Genomic DNA, 21,768 nt, shown 5'->3' with positions numbered 1-21,768 from the left:
GCTATTAATGGGAAAAATTGCTGGATGTGAGTTCCCTTTGGTAATTACCATTTACACTGAGCCTTGAGGGCTATGCCATAAGCTCAACACCTTTCTATCAAGTACATCCTTTTTTTTATGCTGCCCACAGTACAACAAATCAGTTATGCTGAGAAATTCCCAGCTTCCTGCTGTATTTGCATTGTATTCAGCATCAATTCAAATTCTTTAAACAGCGAGACAAATATATTTACACTAGTTTTTCTTCTTCAATCCTATTGACTTTTCCTCCAGTGAAGATCCTTAATTTGCAATTTTTCCACTTCTTTCGGATAGTTAGAATGTAAGGAATTAGGATTGTTAGACCTGGAAGAACATACAAAATTGCAGGAAGATGAAATTAGTGCATTGTGTGGTAAAAATTCGATCCTTTGCTTTGGCAGTGTTGGACATAAGTAAATCTTAAAACATTTGTGCCAGACAGAAAATTGACTATGTAATCTTAAAAGAAAATAGTTTTGTGCAAGTTTCCAAGCCTGTTTTTATATTTGGTAAAACAGAAACCCCTCTTGCTGTGGTTCTTACTCAAATTCCTTACCTCCATCATCGAACAGCCACCAAATGTCAATTGTACCTTTTCCTTGCTTCTTTTTAAATTGAGTGCTGGCTTCTAGCAGCTTCTGATTGAATTCACCCACATGCATCGACTGTATTGTGTTAATGGTGCTCTCTGTAATGAGAAAGAAAAAATGTGGAAGAGTTTCTGACAAGTGAGGCAACAAGTAGCTTTAGGGAGCCAAGTGGAGAGAAAGCTTCAGGAAAATAAACTGTTTCTGACATAATTTCTATACTTCAAATCTGAAAAAATTTACAGCGCAGATGCTATAGACTTTTTTAATATACCAATATGCACAGGAACCAAAGCTTGTGTAATACTTTGTCACTGGATTATAACATCTTGAAAAGGGTTATCTGGTTAACTGTTCTCTGGATCTTTTTAGTTAACCTAAAATTAACTCGGGCCTTAAAAAGCAATTGGGAAATATCTGACAGATTTTAGAAGTAAATGGCATCATTCTGCATCATTTAGAAGCTCAGTTGTCTGTTGTAAAATACAGACCTCCCTGAAATGCACAGGAATGGGAGGCTAACAGAGTACAGTGAGAGCATGGGTGAAGACTGGAAGGCAGAAAACATAAGCATATATGGCAACTTCCTTATGCTTGAGAGGGTCGTTGTTAATTGAAAATAAACTTTGATTCTTGCTGTTTGCTTGGCTGGCTTTAAAAGGTACAGTCTTGCCTAGGTACTAACAATATCTTTCCTCAGTCTGTCTTTTGAAGCCTGTGGCTTTATTACTGCTTCTCTTTCAATGATTTCAAAGAGACTGTGTCAGAGCAGTATTTTAAATGGAGCAGACAGGCTTCTTTAGAGGTTTTACTCTGATCTGCTAGGTTCTGAAAATGCTTTGTTTGGTTTTCCTGTATTTCTAGAGTGTGGACAGCATAGTTCTAAAGCAGGTATTGGCTTTCCTCTACAGTTATAGCATCTATGCAAGGTGCAACATCTCTGGGGAGGATGAATGTATAAGCAAAACGGAGAGGCAAGGATATTTATTAACATCATCTATCTCATATATAGAGCCAAAGTGTGTAATATGTATTTCCTTTATGCCTTTTGGAACTAAATCGAAAAGGGTAGTTGAAACAGGGGTGCACATTCTTGTGGTATTTGTTATAAAAATATATATTCTACTGAAGCCTGCAAAATGAACTGAAGTCTGCCAAGTAAAGAATAATGACATTTTATGTTTTCAGTCTGTAGATCTTCTTGATACCTGTGGGAGTTGCATGCACAGCCAGATGTAATAGTCTCTGCAGGTGAAAATTCTGAAAATACTTGTCTGCGTACAAGCATGGCTTCAGGTGGGTTGTTATCACTACAGCCTAGCAATTGTGAAATGAGACCTTTAATTCTGTCTGTATTTCTGTATCATTTTACTATATCTGAAACGTAATTTTGATTTTATCACCTATACATTTAAGTTACGTGTTAATCAGCCATTTGACAGCATGCTGTATGTGTACTTTCAGTACTTTTTACCACCTCCATTTGTGCATTTTTATGAAATTATGCTTAGAATCTATGACAGTAGTACTATTTTTACCCGTTTTTCATCTGGGTACTGGGTTAGTTTGTGTATGTTGAGTAAAGTGACATTGCTTGTTCCCTGAATATTGTACGTAAGTTCCTGTTTTCTTTAAAGAGGAGACGAAAAGGCGTCTGTTTAAAAACTGAAAACACCCTATTAAAAAACCAACAAAACAAAACCTAACTTGTTCTGTATACCTCAAACTTTGATGACTGCGTGCTGTTTTTGACAAGTAGAATTCACCATAAGCTGAGCTGAGAAGCTCATCTAGCAAATGAGGGGGGGGAAAAATAGCTGTGTTGTACGAGGTAGTGTGTCATACCAGCAGAGGATGCTCACTACTCTGCATTACGAGATTGTGGCCACCAAGGGTGGTCCTGTTCCAGGGATTTCCATGTGGCTCAGGAGTTTTGGCCTTGGAGTCAGTCCAGTTTGCATATTGGTGAAAATGTGATGCATTGAAGAGTTGGTGAGAAGTTGTCATCTTGGAACTTACCCTTTTTTGTTTCATGTTTTGAGATATTGAGAGTGCTGGCTTTTCTGAAGAATCCACAGATGCCACTTGTTCCTTCTTCAAAATCATTTTCTTTAATGGTAGCTTCTAGTGCCAATCTCTCCTGCTCCAGCTTCTCCAATTCTTCTGTATATTGGGAAAAGTAAGGTAACACATCACTTTTTATTTTAAATTAAATCACTTGCTGAAATAATGGCGGTGATGTAATTGCTGTTACAGTACTTTATACACAATGTAAAGCTGCTGGGAGGAAAAATGCTCTTAAAATCCTTTTTCTGTGCAAACCAATAGGGAGGAAGAAGCTGAATTAATCTCTGGAAGCCCTAATTTAGGGTGCCTACACCTACAGCAGTGATGTATACTAAAGTGCTACTCAGCTGCTCTCAGATTTCCTCTTTTAGATCAGATTAGTACTACTGTATTTTATAGCTACATGTGATACTATTTATTGAGCTATGTTTGTGGACTTGTTTGGTTGCTTTCTGTCCTCAAGAATTTGAAAACACATTAGGAAAGCTGTTTTCCTAAAGTGAGAAAGCTGATGTATTGAGTTCTAGCCCTTGGTCACATGAAGAACAAGGTCACAAGGGTTTGGACTTTGAGATTCTCCAAAATATGTCAAGATCCTGAATATGCAATCATTTTCTGTGCTGATATATTATTAATGTTTTAATTTTTTCAGCATTGGCTGCAAAGGTGTAACATTTAGCTAACCAATTCTGTAAATTCAGTAATATGAAAGAACAGTTTCTTCTTAGCAAGATTAGACTTTTGCTGAGAAAAAGGTACCACACATTATTGTGGAATATATTATGGTGAGGCACTAATGATACAGGCATTTGCCTGCAGAAAGCTTTTTTCATAAGGAAAACTTCTGTTTAAGTAATACATTGACTAAGAGTGAGCTAAAGTCATTTAAGGCATTGTGTTTAAAAAAAAAAACAAAAACAACAAAACCCCAAACCCTCACTAGCTAGACACTATTAGCTCTGGCACTCTTAACTGCCAACAGAAAAGAGTATAATTTCTTTTACTTCAGAATCCATGACAGCCATGTGCTTCTGATTATTAGACATGATGACAGTCACTAACTTAATGGTTACTCAAAACTAAAATTTCAGTTTCTCTATTAAACAGAATGCTGTAGCAAGTGTAATAGCATTCAATGATCTCTTCCTGCCCCCCTCCACTACAGAGACTTTGTATCTGCTTCAAAACATTTCTGCATATTCAGGATTTTCATTTTTTTTTTACCCCCCCATTTTCCTAATTCTTTCTTATTCCTTGTGTCTTAACACTTGGAGAACATTTGCTAGTTTGTAAGAATGCAAAATTGGTATTTGCTGTAATTTCACTGGTTCTAATGACTGCATCTTCTGAGCAGTCAGTTTCTGACTTACAGCAAGCAAAGAGACAGGCAGATCTCTTTGAGGTATCAACAAAGGCGAGGAAAAAAGCATGATTAGTTTGGAATTTTTTCTTCAGCCTCGGTAGTTTTTCCCTGTAGTTCTCCATGCACATCAAGCTGCCCGAGTCTGCTGGGTGAATATTCATCTCCCCTTGTTTCTTAAAGGAGTCTCTGCCACTTTTTAATTCTGAGAGGTGATTTGCTTTTGAGGGTTGCCTCATCCTAGAATCTGTCCTCTTTAATGGGGAATTAATTTTGGTTTTAATTAGCTAAGGTACTTATGTCTTTTCTCTGGGTGTTCTCCCCAGCAGTCCTGAGTGTGGTCTGTGTGTGTCTGGGAAACTGGGGAGAAGCTGGAGGCAGATTTACAGCAGGCGGCAGCAAAGAGTCGCCAGTCTTTTTATGCCTGCCTACGTTCCTTGTCTGTAGATTTTTATCTAATTCATTTATATCACAAAAGATTTCTGTGGTGGGGAGGACAAGGGATGCTAGGAGTTATGTCTAGGTTTTGGCTGTATCTGTCTGCTCAAGTGGACAATCTTGCAAAAAGTAGGAAAATTACCCTACTGATAACCTAGAGAATTGTTCTGATGGGGGGGTTATATACAGCCATTCTTTCCCCAGGGTTCTTGAGGAACCAGTAACACCTCTGAAGATGAAAAGGAAAAACGAAGGCCACCATTGCATGTTGCTCTTGAAAGCCCTTCGTTTAGGTGCAGTTGCCTGCGTGCCATGTTGTCTTCTACCTTTTCCACCCAGATAGCATGTCTCCCTGGATGGTTTTGGTATGGTGGAAGGTTTTTCCTTTTCCCCCTAAGATATGCTCTGCTAACCTAAGGAAGAATGAACAAAAAGGTGAAAAAGAGAGCTGATGTTTCCTGTGGGTTCCAGATTTTTGCATGGGTGGGAACTTTCTGGGCCCCCAGCGTTCCACAGAAGCGGTGCCTGAAATGCAGCTTCCTGATACCTGCCAGTCCCAGAGATCTCGGGTAGGCAGCAGGAAGATGATGTGCCAAGCGCAGGAAGGAAACATGCTGCAGAGTGACTGGTTGCTGTGGTACAGCATGATTTTACTGCTTTAGTCTGTGCCTGTGCTAGAAGTGCTTTGGCAATTGATTTCTTTGGTGTGCAGAGCCCCTTAATGTGTGAGGCTTGGCCGCCTTCTGTCACTGCCAGTGCTTCAGCAAGGATTTCGGTCAGGATTGAAATTTCAGAAGCAAGGACGAACTCCAGAAGTTATGGGTGTAGGAACTATTCTAGAAACCAGACAGTGACTTTGAGAGTATTGGTCAGATTCTTTCTTGTGCTGAGCATGTAACCAGCATAGAAATTCAGCTTTTGAGTTACCACATACCTTGAACCTGGAGGACCTGAGATATATCAAATCCTTGGCTAATTCTGACGATAATCATGCCAAGCTCAAAATCAAAGGCATCACTGAAAAGAAAAAGAAGAATAAATATCCTTCCACATCATATATGTCAATGAGGAAAGCTACTTTGAGCAGATTGGTAAAAGTGTTAGTGCTCACAGGGAGGTGTTACTGCCATGTACTAGGCTGCTCTAGGTAAAATTGCAGAAGGAATTGCCCAAGGTTAAGTAAAATACTATCAAATTTCATCCCCTATTTAAAAAAGGGGTATCACTGGGCATGGGAACAGATAGGCTATTCCTGAAATGGGTCTTTCTGACGACACTTTTTAGCAACTCGATTACCACCGGGTAATATTTTTTCCTCCCTTCTCTAGGAAATAAGAAAGCTGGGGTGGGTTTTGTTGTTCTTTAACTTGCTTCAGCTTTACAAGTGAATTTTGAGAAGAATCTGAGAAGCCTGTTTCTAAATGACTGTTTCCTGGCTAAATCCCAACCCACAGAGCTGCTGAGCCTTAGGCACACATGAGATTTGAAGCAAGGCTCTTCCTCTGTCTCCTAGGCTTAAAAGAAGAATTCCATGATGTTCTCCTATTCCCTAAGTATATACATTAGGGTTGTTTTTCTTTGAGCTCCTGCCCGCTAAAAATGGTAAAACACAGTTCTGCAAAAGCACTGCTGACAGCAGTGCAGCTTCTTTATGTAGCGTTGTCAAGCCACATCAGCTCTGACAGTGCCAGATGTTTGCTAGGCAGATCTTGCTAGGTGTGTGAAGCCAAGGAGCCTTTTTTAATGGACAGAAGCTTCTGTTACAGAGCTAGCATTTATGAACCCAGATTTGTAGGTATTTCCTTGCATTGTTTCTACACGCCAAATTCTGTATGGAAATGCTATAACAATCTAGTCTAAGAGGAGCAAAAAAGGAGATGTTGAACTGTGACTTACTGTATAACACCCACATAGTTTTCAACTTGCGTGGCAGTGGCATTTCTCCAGTCCTTCTTAAATCCAATCACCAAGGTATTTGGTTTCATTCTGCCCAAGCCTGAGGCCTAACAGTATTAAAACACTGCTTGAGAAGGTACACACACATGCTTTTACTGTAAATGAAAAGTAATGGCAAAAGATAACTGAAGTAATGTTCTGGAGACACTTACAACTAGATTGCATTTCATGAATGTCCTTCATGCTCATACTCATGCAGAAAGTAGAAAGATTAGCTCTAAATCATTCCAACTATAAATGATTTTAGATGACAGAAATGTAGTTTCGCTAAATTAGCATTCATTTGCATTTCTTCTGACATGCTCTCATTAAAATGGTTCAATAACTTGGAATCAAGAGAGAGCTCAAGCACTGTTTGTATGCTCATTCTAACATAATAGCATAAAGCTTTTATCAGATTTGGAATACTCAATAGATGAACTGGGTCTGAAGTCTCTTAAAACACCTCAGATATGCAGAGAAGGCATATTCTCTTAAGAATAATTTTTTTGACATGAACTTAGAAACTGTCGCTGTTCTGTTTACTGTATTCTTTCCAAAAGATTATCCAAAATTTGCTGAGCATGCTTTATAGATAAAATTACAAATTATAAACAGGAAGAACAAATGGTTTGCCAGGATATTAGCCTGCAAAACAGCCTGGATGCTAAAATCTGAACAAGTAAGGGTTGTCAGATCTACGTTCAGCTAACCTAACTTTTATAGAAATCTAAATACTAAATGTCTTAGGAACCTTCAAGAGGAGACCCACAAATGCTCTGGCTTGTCAAGCTGTTATGCTTGCCAACTTTTACTACTAGCAAAATGAAAATAGATAAAAACTTTTGGAACCTTGGTGGGGTTTTCTGAGTAGCACTGATACATCTGTACTATTTACATTGAAATGAATAATCAGTTGACAAATGCTGATGTCGGTAGGTTACAATAATGATGGTACAGTTATCCTTCTGTATGCTGGAAGGGAATTATTTGTGTTCCAGTAGTTGACTTTGGCAATAGTGTTTAAGTAGTAATGGAAGGAAAGAGATCGTCAGACTATAACAGTTCTCAAAAACATCAGAAGCATCTCCTACTGAGACAATGTATAAACCCAAGATGAAGTGTCCTTATGAGGCTTTGATAGAACAAAGGGATCTTTAATAATACTATTTCATCTTTCTCAATTGTACTGACCATTCATCAAATGTACAAAGAGCACTGGTAGGCTACCAGTGGGTGACTGTTACCCAGAGTATTTTAGTCCATTCCTTACTGTCTCAGTTTGCACTGATGTCTTTTCAGCACTGTATTTTGTGCAAAGGATGGGAATTTTCTCTACATTTTGCCGTAGTACCTCTATGTTAAATATTCATATGTGTCAGGGAGGGAGATGGGAAATACGAAAACAGTGCCTCTGTGCCTTCATTAAGGCCGTTTAAAATGGACTGTTGGAAACAATCTGCTGTATTCTTAGAGTAATAGAATAATATTGCAGATTCTTATTTAGATGGCCTCTCTATTTGCAGAAAATGTATATTACACACTTTCAGTTTTCAATGAATGCAAAAATATTCTCAGATATTTAATATGCTGCGTAATACCAAACAATAGAATTGAAGTGTATCAAGTGCTGGCTGCATAGACATTCATATGTTGCCCTGTAGATGCCTCTCTTTTTTTTTTTTTTTTTTATAATAATGTTTTGTTCATTTATGAGAGAATCAGTCTGCCTTGTCTCATAATTCCATAGCCCAGAACTATATCTCTTTATGAAATAACCTGTAATATAAATACATGCACCCCCGGAATGCCCTTTCTGTTTATAACATTATCCATATATACATAGGACTTCTTAACAAGTTAGCAGTAATGCTTTACATAAAGGGATGCTTTGATGTAACACTCCTCTGTGTGTTCTGTAAACAAAAAGCTTACTTGAAGTAGACTTTTGACTCCATCTCTGAAGCTTTCAGCTGCCACTGCTGCATAAAAGGCTTTTCTTTTGTTCTTTGTGAGCCAGTCCTGCTTTTTTGCCATGCCACTGTTCATCTCCTTAACACACAGCTTGCGAGGTCCCTGTATGATACAATAAAATATTATTAAGAAGGCTTTGTATTATACATCATACGGTGATTTTGAAGGAGTTACCTAGTCTGCTGTGGGAGCGAATGGAGAGAGTCAGAAAAATACATTTCCAAAAAGGGTCCACAGAGATTCAGCCCTTTGAAAAGAACTGTGCTGCTAACATAATTCACATTCTGTTCAAGAGGGCTGAGGCTGTTAATGCTACTTAAATATAGTGATTCTGACAGAAAGAAGGACTACTATGGATTGTAACATCTTAGAAACATATCTAAGGTATGATAAAGCATCTTAGAGTGAATAAAGTCCCTCCCTGACTTGACTCCGTAAACAAGTCTCAGCAGATCTAAACATACATGGTTAAGCTCCTATCTACTAATAGTAAGAGAAAAGGCTAGTCGCCATACAATTAAAGACGCAAATGCCTTTGTCACCAGGTTCTTCCAGAGGTCATCTGGTAATTTAATGGGATTAAATCCATGTCCATATCCAACTCACAAGACATGATACACTGGTTTAGCAGTAGAGGATGGGCTGGCAGTGGGTCCGCGAAAGATTAGACCCAGGGAAGACATAAAGTCTGCAAGCATGGTCTTTAGAAAGATTGAGATAAGTTTGGGAAGCATCTACCTGGAATTTAGCTGATTTTAAAAAATCTGTGCTCTTAAGGTTGAGTTTAAGGTTTGCTAAGCTTTGTTTACTCCCTTTCATGTTGTCTTCAGGAAAGCTGAATCAGTAGTCCAGATCTTCTGCACTGAAGATGAAACTCTGAGAGGGGCACTCAAGAGTCTCAGATACTGGTTTCATTGTTATTGTACTGGACAGGCAGTCTTTGCTTTCCAAGGCAGAATAGAAGAGCAGAACTGGAAACTGTGGGAGTGTGTCCAGCAACATCAGAGACAGAAGCAGTAATTAGATGTGCCAGAAGGATGGAGCTGGCTTGGAAGCACTTGGAATCCAGTGAGTATTTCTGTGTGTCTAACTCAGCAAGTGGTACCAGTTTGGTTTGTTATAAAAAGATAAGTTTTGAACTTTAGTTTGCTGCAGAGTTTCATTTTGCGCAGAACTCATTCCTTTGCACTTTTAAAAATTTCTAATGTTTTTGGGGATGCTAGCAAGTTCCAATTTTGGTTCCAACGGAACAGGTAACTAGAGAAATAGGTAGAAGTTTCCTAGAATAAAAAAGTAGGAAGGTTTGGTAAACTCATGTTCAGGAGATTGTATTTAAAAATTCATATTTAAATCTTTTGCATTTGAAGTTAGTTAAAATAGAGCTGAGGGAGATTAGATTTTTTTTTTGTCCATAGCAAATACCATAAGCTCAAAACTTATTTCCCATTCAAGAATAGTGTAAAACCCAAACCAAAGGAAATTCTCTCCAAAACTAAATATATGAGAAGGATCACTTAGTTAAAAATAAATTTCTAAAAGGTGATTTTGAATGTCAACCAAAGTGTCCTCCTTTTAAAACTTTTCAGCTTTACTGAAACTTTTTTTGCCTTCCTGGGAGAAAATGGGATGTACTATACATTTATATAGATGTAGAAATAAATGCAATATGTTTAATTTCAGTGAATTGACATTGGCTGCTAGAAAAGGAGGCAAGGCCTTCAAAATAAACATTACAGCTAGTTTCATCTAAAACCCAGAAAACAGTATTGAGAAATAAGCTGTGAAATGACCTGGCAGTTTTCATATGTCATGTTTTTATGTATGCCTTTTTAATTAGAATTATATATATATATATATATATATAAAAGTGAGTTTTGATCTGATCAAAAGTAGGCTGGGTTAATGCTCGCTCAGGTGTCGTTCCTCATGTATGTTTGTGAACCCCTTATGGCTATTTGGGAAGTAGAAGGGAAAGGATGGGAGAGTCCATGTGATCTTCCTTTAATGAGATCATGCTACGTTCTTTAGTGATATAAACTTACTGGAGTTTGTTTGGATTTAGTGGGTGTAATTTAAGAAGAGCTTGATCCTGGCTCTTGGAAGAGAAGTGTGAAGATCTGAGAATAATAAGTTGAGCAATAAGGTTGAAGTTCCCTTGTAAGAGGAGGAGAGAAAAAAAGCCTTACCCTTCTTCCCAGTCTCTCTAAGGAGAGTACCTGAGGATAATTTCACAACTGGCTTGCACAATATGTTCCTGCTGGCCAAGGGGACAGTCCCACCCTTCTGTCAGATGACAGCCTATCTATGTCCTTCCCTACTCCTCCTTTGTATCTGTGTTAATGTTTGTGCAATTGTACAAAGAGTCCAGTGAATTTGCAGACTGAATGAAGACTAACTTGCAAAAATATTTTATGTGAAGACAGGGAGTAAAAGCAGAATAGCCCTGTTTACTAGAAACTCAGACTGTTCAAGCCAACATGCAGCCACAACCTTAGAGACAAATAACTTTAAAATTATGTTTAGTTGCCATATTTGTTTTACCTATCTCTGAACTATCTATCACCATGTTCCTGGAAAGTTTCTTGCTGCCCTTCGAGAAAGAGGAATGGAAGATGTTCTGTCTGGCATGGTTTCTCAAAACTTTATGCATAGCTAGCAGCATGTCAGATTTTTGAGGCAAAATATGCCGGGAGTGACGTTTATGTCTAAATAATCTTGCTGTATTTGCTATGATATATATTGTAGGCTGAACTTCAATGTGGTCTATAAGAATTTTATCATTCACTTTTTACCACAATTTTGCTAATCACAAAGGTTCATTGTATCACACTTTTATTACCAACCAAATTAAATTTAGCTTAAGTTGCTGAAGAAATAATAATTTTAAAAAACAATTAAAATGCTTATACTAGCAAAATAGATTTCATTTTTTGTATAGACAGGAATGAAATATGTTCTCTACAGAAAGTACTAATGTTAGAGAAACATGCCTAAGAATTCAGAAAACTTGCTGAAACTCAACTTTAGGAAGCTGCATAGTCTCAGGATCTTATTGGGATTGATTCTATGCTTATTGAAGGCAGTGGGAAAACTAACAATAGTTACAGTAGAGAAGAATTAGGACCATTTACTCTTTATAGATTCATTTCATTTGGGAAGAATCACACTTAGATCTTCTGTAATCCCTTTCTGCAATGTGGCAGCATCAAATGAATTATTCCTACAGTCTGTCCTGTAGAAGAATACATTATCTTGCCTGGACTGACTCTATAGATCCTGCAGCCCCATTTGGTGCCATGAGCTGGTTTTTTTTCCTCTCAAAATTAAAAGGTCATTGTAATATTTAAAACACATTTTCTCCTCTACACTACAAACCCATCTATTTTTGTTCTGTCCTAATGAGAGACTAGATCTTCATCCCCTGAGATACATAATTTTCAATTTATTTATAACTAGAAATATACTTTGCTCCTCTCTTTAGATGTCAGAAGAGCACGTTTATCCTCAAAATTAGCATTGTTACAGTTTTGGAGAAACCACTGCAAAGAGCTGAATTACTTGCCAAACCCCAACACTGCAAATCAGTGACAAAGCTGAAAATAAAGTCTAGGTAATTTGACTTTTGCATTATAATCCTTCAAGTTTGTGGTTTTTGTTTGTTTGTTTTTTTGAAGCCTTGCTGTGTCCATTTAAAAAAAAATTTCCTTGTAATGCTTTATTTTTTCAAACCATTTGTTGGTCCATCTACTATGAACTCTGAAATGCATCTCAATGAGGCATTGACCAGCAGGCTCTGTATCAGCCGATACCTTTCTTGTCAAGACTTAAGACAAAATTCATTCTTGGTGCGAATCTCTTTCATGGTCTGTATAGACACCCATCAGCACCGATGGGAACATTGTGTGCCAAGTGAAAGTGGAACGTGTAATGGAGATCTGCAGCACCCACTGGTGCTGAATTTTCAGATTTATGAGAGTTGACCTTACCGTGTACACTTCACAACAGATGCACAGCCCGTTGTTCTTAGTGAAAGTATGTGTGATGTCTAGCAGAGCAGGCCTGACCATAGGAGCTCCTGTTAATGCTATGCACTGGGGTCTGTTAGGAGAAAAAAAGAGGTTGTATTTAATCGGATGATGTGCTTAGTCAGAATAAGCCATTCTACTGTTCACTGGAAATCTTACCTGAAGTTTTTCACATGGTCTTCCACGGTAGTTAATGCCAGAGCGCTGTCTAAGGCATTAATATAGTAAAGGGCCTGTGTAGAAGAGCCCCAGTTTACTTCTGCATATAATAAAGATAAAAAATGAATATTAAACCGTGAGCTTTTCCCTGTGTTCTATTGCAAAGGTCAGCAATCGTTATCTATGAGCCAAAGCAGGGTATATTCTATCATGCTTCATAGGTACAGACCTATCATTCTTTGTGCTTCATGATAGAACAGGTTTTACTTGTGTGATGCAAAAACAAATATGCAAATAAGTAATCTCATTCTTTGTATAAAAATTGTACAGAATGTTCTTCCTCTGCTTAAAACCTGCTTTCTTCTGTGTTCCATTAACTTTGTATCCTTCTCCTATGTATAAAAAGGGGCAGCCCCGAGTCGTGTATTCGGTGTGGAATTTCAGGAAGTTCAAATTAAACAATTAGGAAGGAACATGGCTAGATCCATTTAGCTTTGTTCTACTCTATAGGTCAAATTGTTTTCTAAAACTGATTTTGACATATACATCTTTTCTCATTATTGTGCAGCTGTTTGGTGGATGGAGACAGATAAGAAACAGATTTCCACACTTCCACATAAAAGCAGATCAAGTCCCGTTATGCCAGGATACAAAGCTAATATTTAGTGCAACTAAGTGGAGATTTGTGTAGAGGTCTTCTTTTCTAAGGAATATTAGTCTTTTCTGAACCCTTCAGTTGCTGGTGAATAATTGGGGAACAAAAGTCACTCTCTTGGAGCAGGAGATAGATAGCTTTTGTACAGTGTCTTCAGTGAATTTAACCAGGCTTTAAGCTGCTACTTTGCATCAAGGGCACTGACAATATACTAGGAAAGGGTAGAAATCCTCAAATGCTTTTTACAACTCTCTTGTGACAGGTGCATTCTCCTATAGCTGATGATCTTTACAGGAAGAGAGCCACTGACCATCCCAGTGGGTATGAGAGCAGAGATAGGGAAGACACACCACAGTGCAGCAATATACAAAGAAAAGAATAATACAGGTTCAGACCAGGTATTGCTATCCCAAGCTAGCTACAATGAAAGCACATCATCTGCTGGGAGTCTTGCCTATTTTATCTGTATTATTTTTTTCTGCTGCAGAAGTAATTCAGATGGTTGGCAATGAGATCTGGACCTGGGTTAGTTTTGTCCTGCACATGAATAACCAGACTGTGCAGTCTTATACTGGTGCTGTATTGTATTAGCACACAAATTTCTGAGGGCAGCTCCTGTGATTTGCTGAGCTACTAAGCAGTTTTTTCCAGCAGTAAAGTGTGCCCATCTTTCTTGATTTACTGAGGAATTGTAAGGATGTGCTGGAGGATGATTGGTTCATGAGTAATTCAGCTTGCATTTTTGTTCTATAATGGGCAGCAGTTTACATTTTGAGTGAGGACCCCAGATGAGTCAGCTAAGAGCACAGTAAAATTCAGGTAAGGTTTTGTGTGTGGATGGAAAAAAATTGAGTGATACTCAAGTAAAAGCCCAAATGTGGTAAAGACGTGGTGGGAATAAACTGGTGTGATGGAATGTTTACACAAAGCTCTGAACCATACTTGTGCTTGTTAAACAGGCAAAACTTTACCAGACGATCAGCTTAATCTGTATTATATAAAAGTGGGATTTAACGGGATGCTCCAGACTTCCCTCTAAAGAAAGGTATCGGAGAAAAAGTAATGTCTAATTCTGTAAGCAGAATTAATTCCTGTAAAATCTAGTCTGGCTGCATAACATATACACAAAATAAGTGTTTTGTGGCCTTACCTGGTTTCTTATATGTTACGTAAATATATAGAAAGAGCTCAATGGCGTAAGTGATGAGAGCTGCCCACCAGTTGATGACAAACATAACAGCACAGCACAGCAGGGCTCCAAAAAGTGACACCCACATGTTGTAATACCTGAATGCAGGTCTCCAACCTGTTTAAAGAGAATTGAGGAAATTGGAAGAGCATAAAATATATTCATCAAATGGTCATCCACTGATTTAGCACATATGAACCCATGTGCAATTTGTTTCAGGCTCTGTCAGAAGGGGTGGGAGTGATACGTGCAGATATCTCAGGCAGATTCTCAGTCATCATGAATATCAACAGATACTTTCAGGTGTTGGCTGATGTAGATTTCTATATGTATAGAGTACAGGGTCTCACAAGCCTTTTACTACAAACCCTTTCCTACTGCTTTGTCCAGCCTGGCTTTGAGTTGCCATTCTGTTTGTATGCATTTTTGCCAAATTAAAGCTCACTGGTTCAGTACTGAAAATACATTTTCCTGTAACTCCAGGTAATTGGCTACTGTGTCTTTTTGATGCATATACATAAAACTTATTAGTGGGAGCTAGACACTTGCTGAGAGGAGAGTTTATCCCAATACTGTAAGTGCACCTGTCTTAAACTTGGAAATTGCCTGGTCTCACTGCAGAAAAATAAAATAATTTGTAATTGACTTTAAGAATATATTATTCCTGCCGCTCTTCAGCTGCAGTACTGAATCCATCCCCTGCTAGCAATTAAAATGATGAGGCAAGCAGTGAGCCTCCGTGGTTTGCAGGTCTCTGCCAGGTGTTCTACAGAGCAGACTTCTTTAGAGAGGGGAAGAAACACAGAAGATACAAGGAGAGGCTGAGCAACCCTATCCTGGATAATCTTTGTAATGAGGGAATGGGAAGGTCCTGCTGTGAAGAAATCTGCAGTCCTGCAGCCTTGCAATTATAGTCTATCACTGTGAATTGGAAGACATTAACTGGAGGAAATGAGAAAAGAAAAATGACTGCAGTTTTGTCTGAAATGTTAAGTAGAGGCAGATGCATGCACGTGAAGTCTGTAGAGGTAATTTTTACTCATCTCCAAGGCCACATAGAGCAGATCTGCATTTGTTCAGCTGTGCAGGTAATTAGCAGAAGTGCTCATCTTTTCTGCCCTCTGAACAAATAGTACCATGCAGATCTATAGGAAGGAAGTTGATGTAGGTATTTATGTCGCTACTGCAGTTCCTTCACACTGGAAATCAGAGATGTATTCCTCACTCCTTGAAGTGAATAATTGATTCACAGCGCAGGAAATTGTCTTTCCTGTGTGCCAAAACCAGTGTTGCTCAGCTGATTGATTTCAGTCCTTAAGGTGTTGCCCCTTTATTCATGAAGGTGGTGAGAAATATGCTGCTGTGGTGATGCACAGGCCAGTACATTCCTTTGCTGCACAAATGTAGAGAGGGGCTCTCAAGTTACCTTTGAACAGGACCTCATTGCGTTTCACCCTACAGTTCTGCTACTAGCTGCTGCAGAGCTGTGCTGGTGCTCTTTGGTGGGCACGTTCTTGTTCTACTTGTTCTCTTCCAGACACTATCACTTCTAGCACAATTACTGTTCTTATGAACTTTCCTGTAAATGTCACTGTAGATTTGGAGGAGAAGGGCATAATGGCTCCCCGCATACATTGCTTACTTTATGTGGCTAGAGTTGGTGTAGGTTTTTATCCACCCTTGTTGTGTGTTAGTGAGGGGAAAAAAACCACCCTGAGGAGGAGCTTTTCTGCTCCAGTGGGATCCACCAAGGTCTTTTTCATCCTCTACAACTGTATGGAATGTACGGACTAGAGCCATTATTTTTATCTTTTGGAGATAAATAAAATGTCATCATATTCAAGGAGAGCAGTAAAACCTCAGATCACATAGCTTAGATATTTTACAGATATTGCAGCTTTCTCTGACATACAGTCAAAAACTTGCAGAGAACAGGCTATGAAGCCCACATTTAAATCACCGGCGAATGCAGACTCACCTGGAGATTTTGCGTATGAGGCATGGAAGCAGGAGAAATTAATCAAAGCATATGAAGCCAGGAAGAAATTGGAGATGATGGGAGCAATGGTATTCAGTTCAGCTGCAAGACACACACACACACACACATACAAGTATGACATAGGCAGCAGTTTCCTAGATTGTTGAATAGGTTTTTCCTGACAATATATTAAATCTGGACACTGTCTGAATTTGTCATCCAGGGAGAGTTTTGGTATTTTCCTGTGGTACTAATTTAAGGCCACCTTGATATACCTTCATTCATGATAAGTAGTGTCTGCTGATGCTGCTTTTAACAATATTATGTGCTATGCAAGGTTACTCTGATTCTACAGACTGTCTCTTAATGACATAGATCTGGTGTAAATTTCAGAATTTTAAATATGTAATTGAGAGGACAGATGTGTTTTACAAAATACTCGTTAAAACTGGTTTGCTTTTTAAATGGCAAACTGACTTCTCTCTGCTAAACTTCCCATTTACTTAATGTTGCGCAGTTTGAGTTTCAAATCTTGGAAAAACTAATTTAAAAATCCCACACCCCTAGATATGGTAGCTGGGATTTGCTACCACTAATGCTGGCAAACTGGGATTTGCTTTGGAGCTGACTGTGGGGAAGGCTTGGGAGAGTAGGCTTCCTAATTATATCAGAATTACCTTAGAGCTATATGCAATATAAACTGGAAAACCATATTAAAAGTTGGTGACCTTGCATTATTTGATATAGTTCTAAGTGCTGCCCTCTTCCAGCGGAGTGAACAGGAATTGCACCTACTCCGCATCTTTGAAAATGAAGCTATGGTGGTGCTGAGGTGTTGCTATAGTCCCTGTTGGTTTCTTTTTGCCTTCTTTAAGAATAATGGAATTGCTACCAGGGCTTCGAGTGTGCTTGGGCCTATGTCAGAGCTTACCTGACTGGAAATTTTTATAACCATAGTTAATCACTGTATTAAAAAATCAGTTTATATAATTTCAAAACATGAGATTATAGAAGTTGTGTAACAATATACAAACCAATCAAAATGAATGCCATAGCAATCACGAAAGTGAGAACATATCCCCTGATGGGCTCGTTGTTTTTTCCATATCCTTTGGCAAAGAAGTGGAGCCCTTTGTAGATGTTGTCCTTGCAAAGAGCCTGGTAGACAAATCAGAACTCAATTCTGTTAAGCAGTGCTTTCTTACATCAGAAGTAGCTCACTGTCTGTGAGTGACAACTTGCTAGGTTTTTGCTAAACAAAGATTAAATCTATTTTAGTCTTTCAAGTACATATACTGCTGTGGCACATAAAAATTCAAATAAGGTAATAAGCCAATATCCTACTATATTATTATATAGCAGGAAAACAGAATCACAGACATTTAATACTTAGTCAGTGCTTTAAAAAAAGATTAACTGAACAGCTAATTTAGCTATTTGAGTCTAAATTGGAGGAAGCTGAAGCACAAATCAGTGGTTTTGTGTGAATTGTACAGATTATTTTTTTGGTCCCATACCCTCTGTTCCCATTCTGTCCACATTGTTGCTGCCCAGAAAGCTTCTGGACAGCCTGTTTGAGCACACCTGCCAGCACCCAAATCTTATGGTCCTGAGGGCTCCTGTGCTTACAGGGTGGCTTTCTGTAAGGAGATAGAAGTGGTCCTGAAAGTAGTCTTGAAGCACACGTGTATCCCCTGCTCCTGCAGCAAAGCTGAGCTCTGACCAAAGGAACATTATGATCCTAAATGCTCACTGCTGTATGAGGGTGATAAGACCTGCCTATTTCTGTTGAAAAACATTCTACATACTGTTTTCCATGCATCTTCCTCGCACACGTGTCAGTGTTGTTTAAATATGTGTCACATTTGGCACATAGAGTTCAACTAAATTGTGTCTTTGAAGTAAGAGAGAGTATAAGGAAATGGATAGTTTCGTTTTACCTGGAAAACTTTGGGTGCGCTGACAAGAGATGCCAGAGCTGATGACAGAGTAGCAGAAAAGATGCCAGCTGTGATGAGAGGACCAAAGCCAGACACCATGCTCATCACCTTTAGGAAAAAAAGAAGGAAAAAAGAATAGTCAGGCTTGCATTTGGATATACTTTTTGATCACAGACCTATTTAACTACTCTGTTTCTACGTGTGTCTGCTTTTCATGATCCTAAATTCAATATGCTGCAACCCAACTGTAAAGTAGGAAAATACTGTTATTCCTGTTTTAGTAAAAAGCAATAGAGGCATAGCCAAGTTTTTATACAAGTGTGCAGCTGTCTGCTGAGGCAGAGGAGTACTCCATGAGATCTTCTCAACTCCTTTACTAACTGCTTGCTATAAGTAACAGCTTCTACTTGGATAAATAGCCAGCTTATAGCAAGAAGGGAAAATGGAAACAGTAGGGAAAAGCACCAAAGTACAGAATGTGGTTGGAGGTGCTTTCTTCGGTTTGGTTCGGATTTTTTTTCTTAATTATTTAATGTGGCTAAAAAAAGAGAGAAAGTGCCTGGTTGTGCTGGCATAACGGCAGTGGTGTGAACAGTGATGATGGTTGCCATCAGGCCTCCCTCAGCCCTCCCAGAGGGGCTGCACTGGCCTCTGCGACCGCTGAAGCAAAAGGGCTGTTGAAAAGCACCAGGCAAGGAAACTAAAAGATGAAGTGGGCAGGTGTTATTGCTAGGTGCTTTTTGGTGTGTAGGAGGTACTCTAGGAAAAGAAACCAGTTAATCCTGGAGATTTGTCAGATGAAGACATAATTTTTCCTGACTTTAGTCTGGCAAAGATAAATGCAAGAAGGGAAACTGTTTATGGTTGTAGGAATGTCACTGATTTTATGGGTTGCCCTGGGTCTGGGCAGCTGAACTTAGGTGGGAGTGAGGATGGCAAATGATCAAGAAAGGAAGGAAAAGTATTCTGTGAAAGGGATAGCATATTCCTTTTAAGGTGGTTACCCAGCCCTGTCATTTAGTAGAGCCAGCTGGGAAAAAAGCAAGTGACTTTAAAAGCTACAAATGGCTAATTGAAAAGCAAGTGCAGGTGGGTGGTAAGCTCCTCTCGCGGGCCGTGAAGCACAGGGGCTGAACAGACGTCTGGGAGCCGTGGTTGTCAGGCTGTAGAACTGCTTTACTTTGATGCCTTGCCTAAGCTTTATTTTGAAGAATAAAAATGGCAGACAGTCTCTCTCTGGCCTAGGAGAAAGACCCCATTACTTCTCTCTTGATTTTTCATTCGACTATTTTTGGATACTTTTTTTTTAAGAAGTCAGATCTCCATTTTTGTACTGTGGCACAAACCTTTAACAGTGACCGCAGCACTCCTGAGGTAGAGTCACATCTGTGTGTAAAGAGCCGTGAGATGAGTTGCTCATCTGACAGGAGTTCCTGAGGTCTCTGTTAAGTCTAGATTTTGAGTTTGAAGATGTTACAGCATATATTGCTGCATGCTACTTGTTGAGAGAGGAGGTAAAGACTTTACCAGAGTGCTGGGAAGGCTAGTGTTGGGCAGTATGAAGGCAATGTGGAATGCAGGGGACTTTTCCCTTTGGTTATTCCTATAGTTTTTTACTTTTTCTAAGTAGAAGTGGATGTCCTGTTGCAATTAATTGTCAGCAAATAATGATTTTGCATGTTTGTACTTATGTATTCATGTATTGCTTATGATTATACATATTATCTCATTAAAACCTGAAAATTATTCATCAGCCCATAATCACATGGCTGACTTGCACATCTGGAAAAATCATAGCCTAGGCTGCAGGCAGATGATCCATTGCAGCTCATTCCAGGTACAACTGTATCATTCATGTTCCCAGTGGCATCTCGTACAACACAGGAAGCTGTGGAAACAACGATATATTATTATTTTCCTTCCTTGTGACATTGGAAGAATATTCTTGCCGCACTTTGGCTCTTAGTCTGCACGCATTTTGTACAACTGCTGCCTTAGTCTTGTCCCAAAGAGCAATGTTTCATGTTGGGCAGAGATTACTTCTCTGTAGTGTGGCTTAGTTTCTCATGTTGTCTGTAAGCAAATATTTACTTCTGTTACTTTTAAAATAACCAGCCAGTTGACTAATGAAGACTAGCATATTTCTGAGAGTAGAGAACCAGACAGAGATCAACAATAACTAACTCAGAAGTATATTGTCTACCTGTGACCGCTTTTACAAGTGCCAGTATTCCAAGGAAACAGGTCAATGAGGGTGCTAGTTCTAGCATACACTTCTTTTTGGTTTAACAAGGATACACAGTTGCTTTAGAGACCCAGATCCTCAGCTGTTGTTCAGACTATCATAGCGCTACTGATACCAATATGGGGAGAAAAACTTCAAACAGGAGAAATTACCTATATTCCTTTTGGTTTTATTAATATTTATGCGTTTGGGTTTTGTTTGCCACCAGAAATGGGAAGAAACATGGAGTTAACTTAGAGTGCTGATCACAACATCTCTAGTGGCCAAAATGTAAGTTTATATTGTATCTTCAGTATGTCAAAAAGATTGTTATTGAGAGTCCCAAAGTAACCATTATCTGTTTAGCAAACCAATATGCAAACAGAAAGAAAAAAAAAAAAAGTATTGCACTGAAAAGTAGACAGCTTTGAAGTTGAAATATCACTATTGCTTGTGAGAACAGAACAATACATTAACACAGATTTATAATAGAAAGTAAAGAATTACTATTTTAACTTTAATCGGAGTGGGAATTTAGATCCAAATAATGCAATAACCTGAGCTGCAGCTTGACTTGAGTATTCTGCCTTTTGCATAAAGTACAAGGATCACAAAAATCAAGACTTGAGATTCATCTCCCGGAAAAGGGAGTACCCCACGGGGCTTTCATGCAGTATTGAGGTATTTGCTCATAAGGAAGAGTGTTGTTTACAACACTCTTTCTTACACTACTATTAAAATAGAAAAAGAAAAATCTTTTTCTTGAACAGAGATTTACTTTACCCTTGTAATGAGAATTTAATTGCATATTTCTCCAACACAGTTCATGGCTTCAGTACAGATCTCCTTTTTACTCTTGTGTCCATTTTGTTACCTCACATTCCAATATTGCAGAGCACCTAGTCATGTAGTGCATCTTCTTTAAGACAGGCAATTGATTTCTGTCTTTAACATAAAACACATAAAATGTGTGTGTCACCCGGTTACTCATGAGTGCTCAGTAGGACTAGTGAAAGCAAGTAGAAGCCATGTGAAATTTCAACGTGAATGAGGAGCAAAAGATCAGCAGATTGGGCAGAGGTCCCTTTAATCTTTACTATTCTCATGAATCCTAGTGGGTTTTGTCACTGAATCAAATGCAACAGAATCTATACAAGTTAAACAAAAATCCAGCTGCCAAATAGGGACTTTTGTTTCTGTTGGTTGCTGCTTTTTT

At 38.7% G+C, this 21,768-nt stretch overlaps 1 protein-coding gene across 2 annotated transcripts in view; it reads right to left on the bottom strand.

Annotated features, from left to right (window-relative positions):
- SLC12A1 (solute carrier family 12 member 1) overlaps positions 1–21,768 on the bottom strand; it is a 49,323-nt gene that overhangs the window by 8,466 nt on the left and 19,089 nt on the right. For both annotated transcript variants that reach the window (XM_035899420.1, XM_035899421.1), the window contains exons 10-22: positions 20,065–20,216; positions 18,329–18,436; positions 17,423–17,546; positions 16,389–16,490; positions 14,372–14,527; positions 12,567–12,666; positions 12,369–12,480; positions 8,344–8,484; positions 6,370–6,476; positions 5,408–5,490; positions 2,628–2,771; positions 578–709; positions 234–345 (exon numbers count right to left, since the gene is read on the bottom strand). In XM_035899420.1, coding sequence (XP_035755313.1) covers positions 234–345; positions 578–709; positions 2,628–2,771; positions 5,408–5,490; positions 6,370–6,476; positions 8,344–8,484; positions 12,369–12,480; positions 12,567–12,666; positions 14,372–14,527; positions 16,389–16,490; positions 17,423–17,546; positions 18,329–18,436; positions 20,065–20,216 — 1,573 coding nt within the window. The remainder of the gene's footprint in view (positions 1–233; positions 346–577; positions 710–2,627; positions 2,772–5,407; positions 5,491–6,369; positions 6,477–8,343; positions 8,485–12,368; positions 12,481–12,566; positions 12,667–14,371; positions 14,528–16,388; positions 16,491–17,422; positions 17,547–18,328; positions 18,437–20,064; positions 20,217–21,768) is intronic.

Source organism: Egretta garzetta, unplaced genomic scaffold, assembly GCF_000687185.1.
Source record: "Egretta garzetta isolate BGI_Z169 unplaced genomic scaffold, ASM68718v1 scaffold287, whole genome shotgun sequence".
In the NCBI taxonomy this organism is placed as follows: domain Eukaryota; kingdom Metazoa; phylum Chordata; class Aves; order Pelecaniformes; family Ardeidae; genus Egretta; species Egretta garzetta.
Note: the sequence above shows the minus strand (reverse complement) of the source record. Positions and strands in the feature narration are given on the sequence as shown.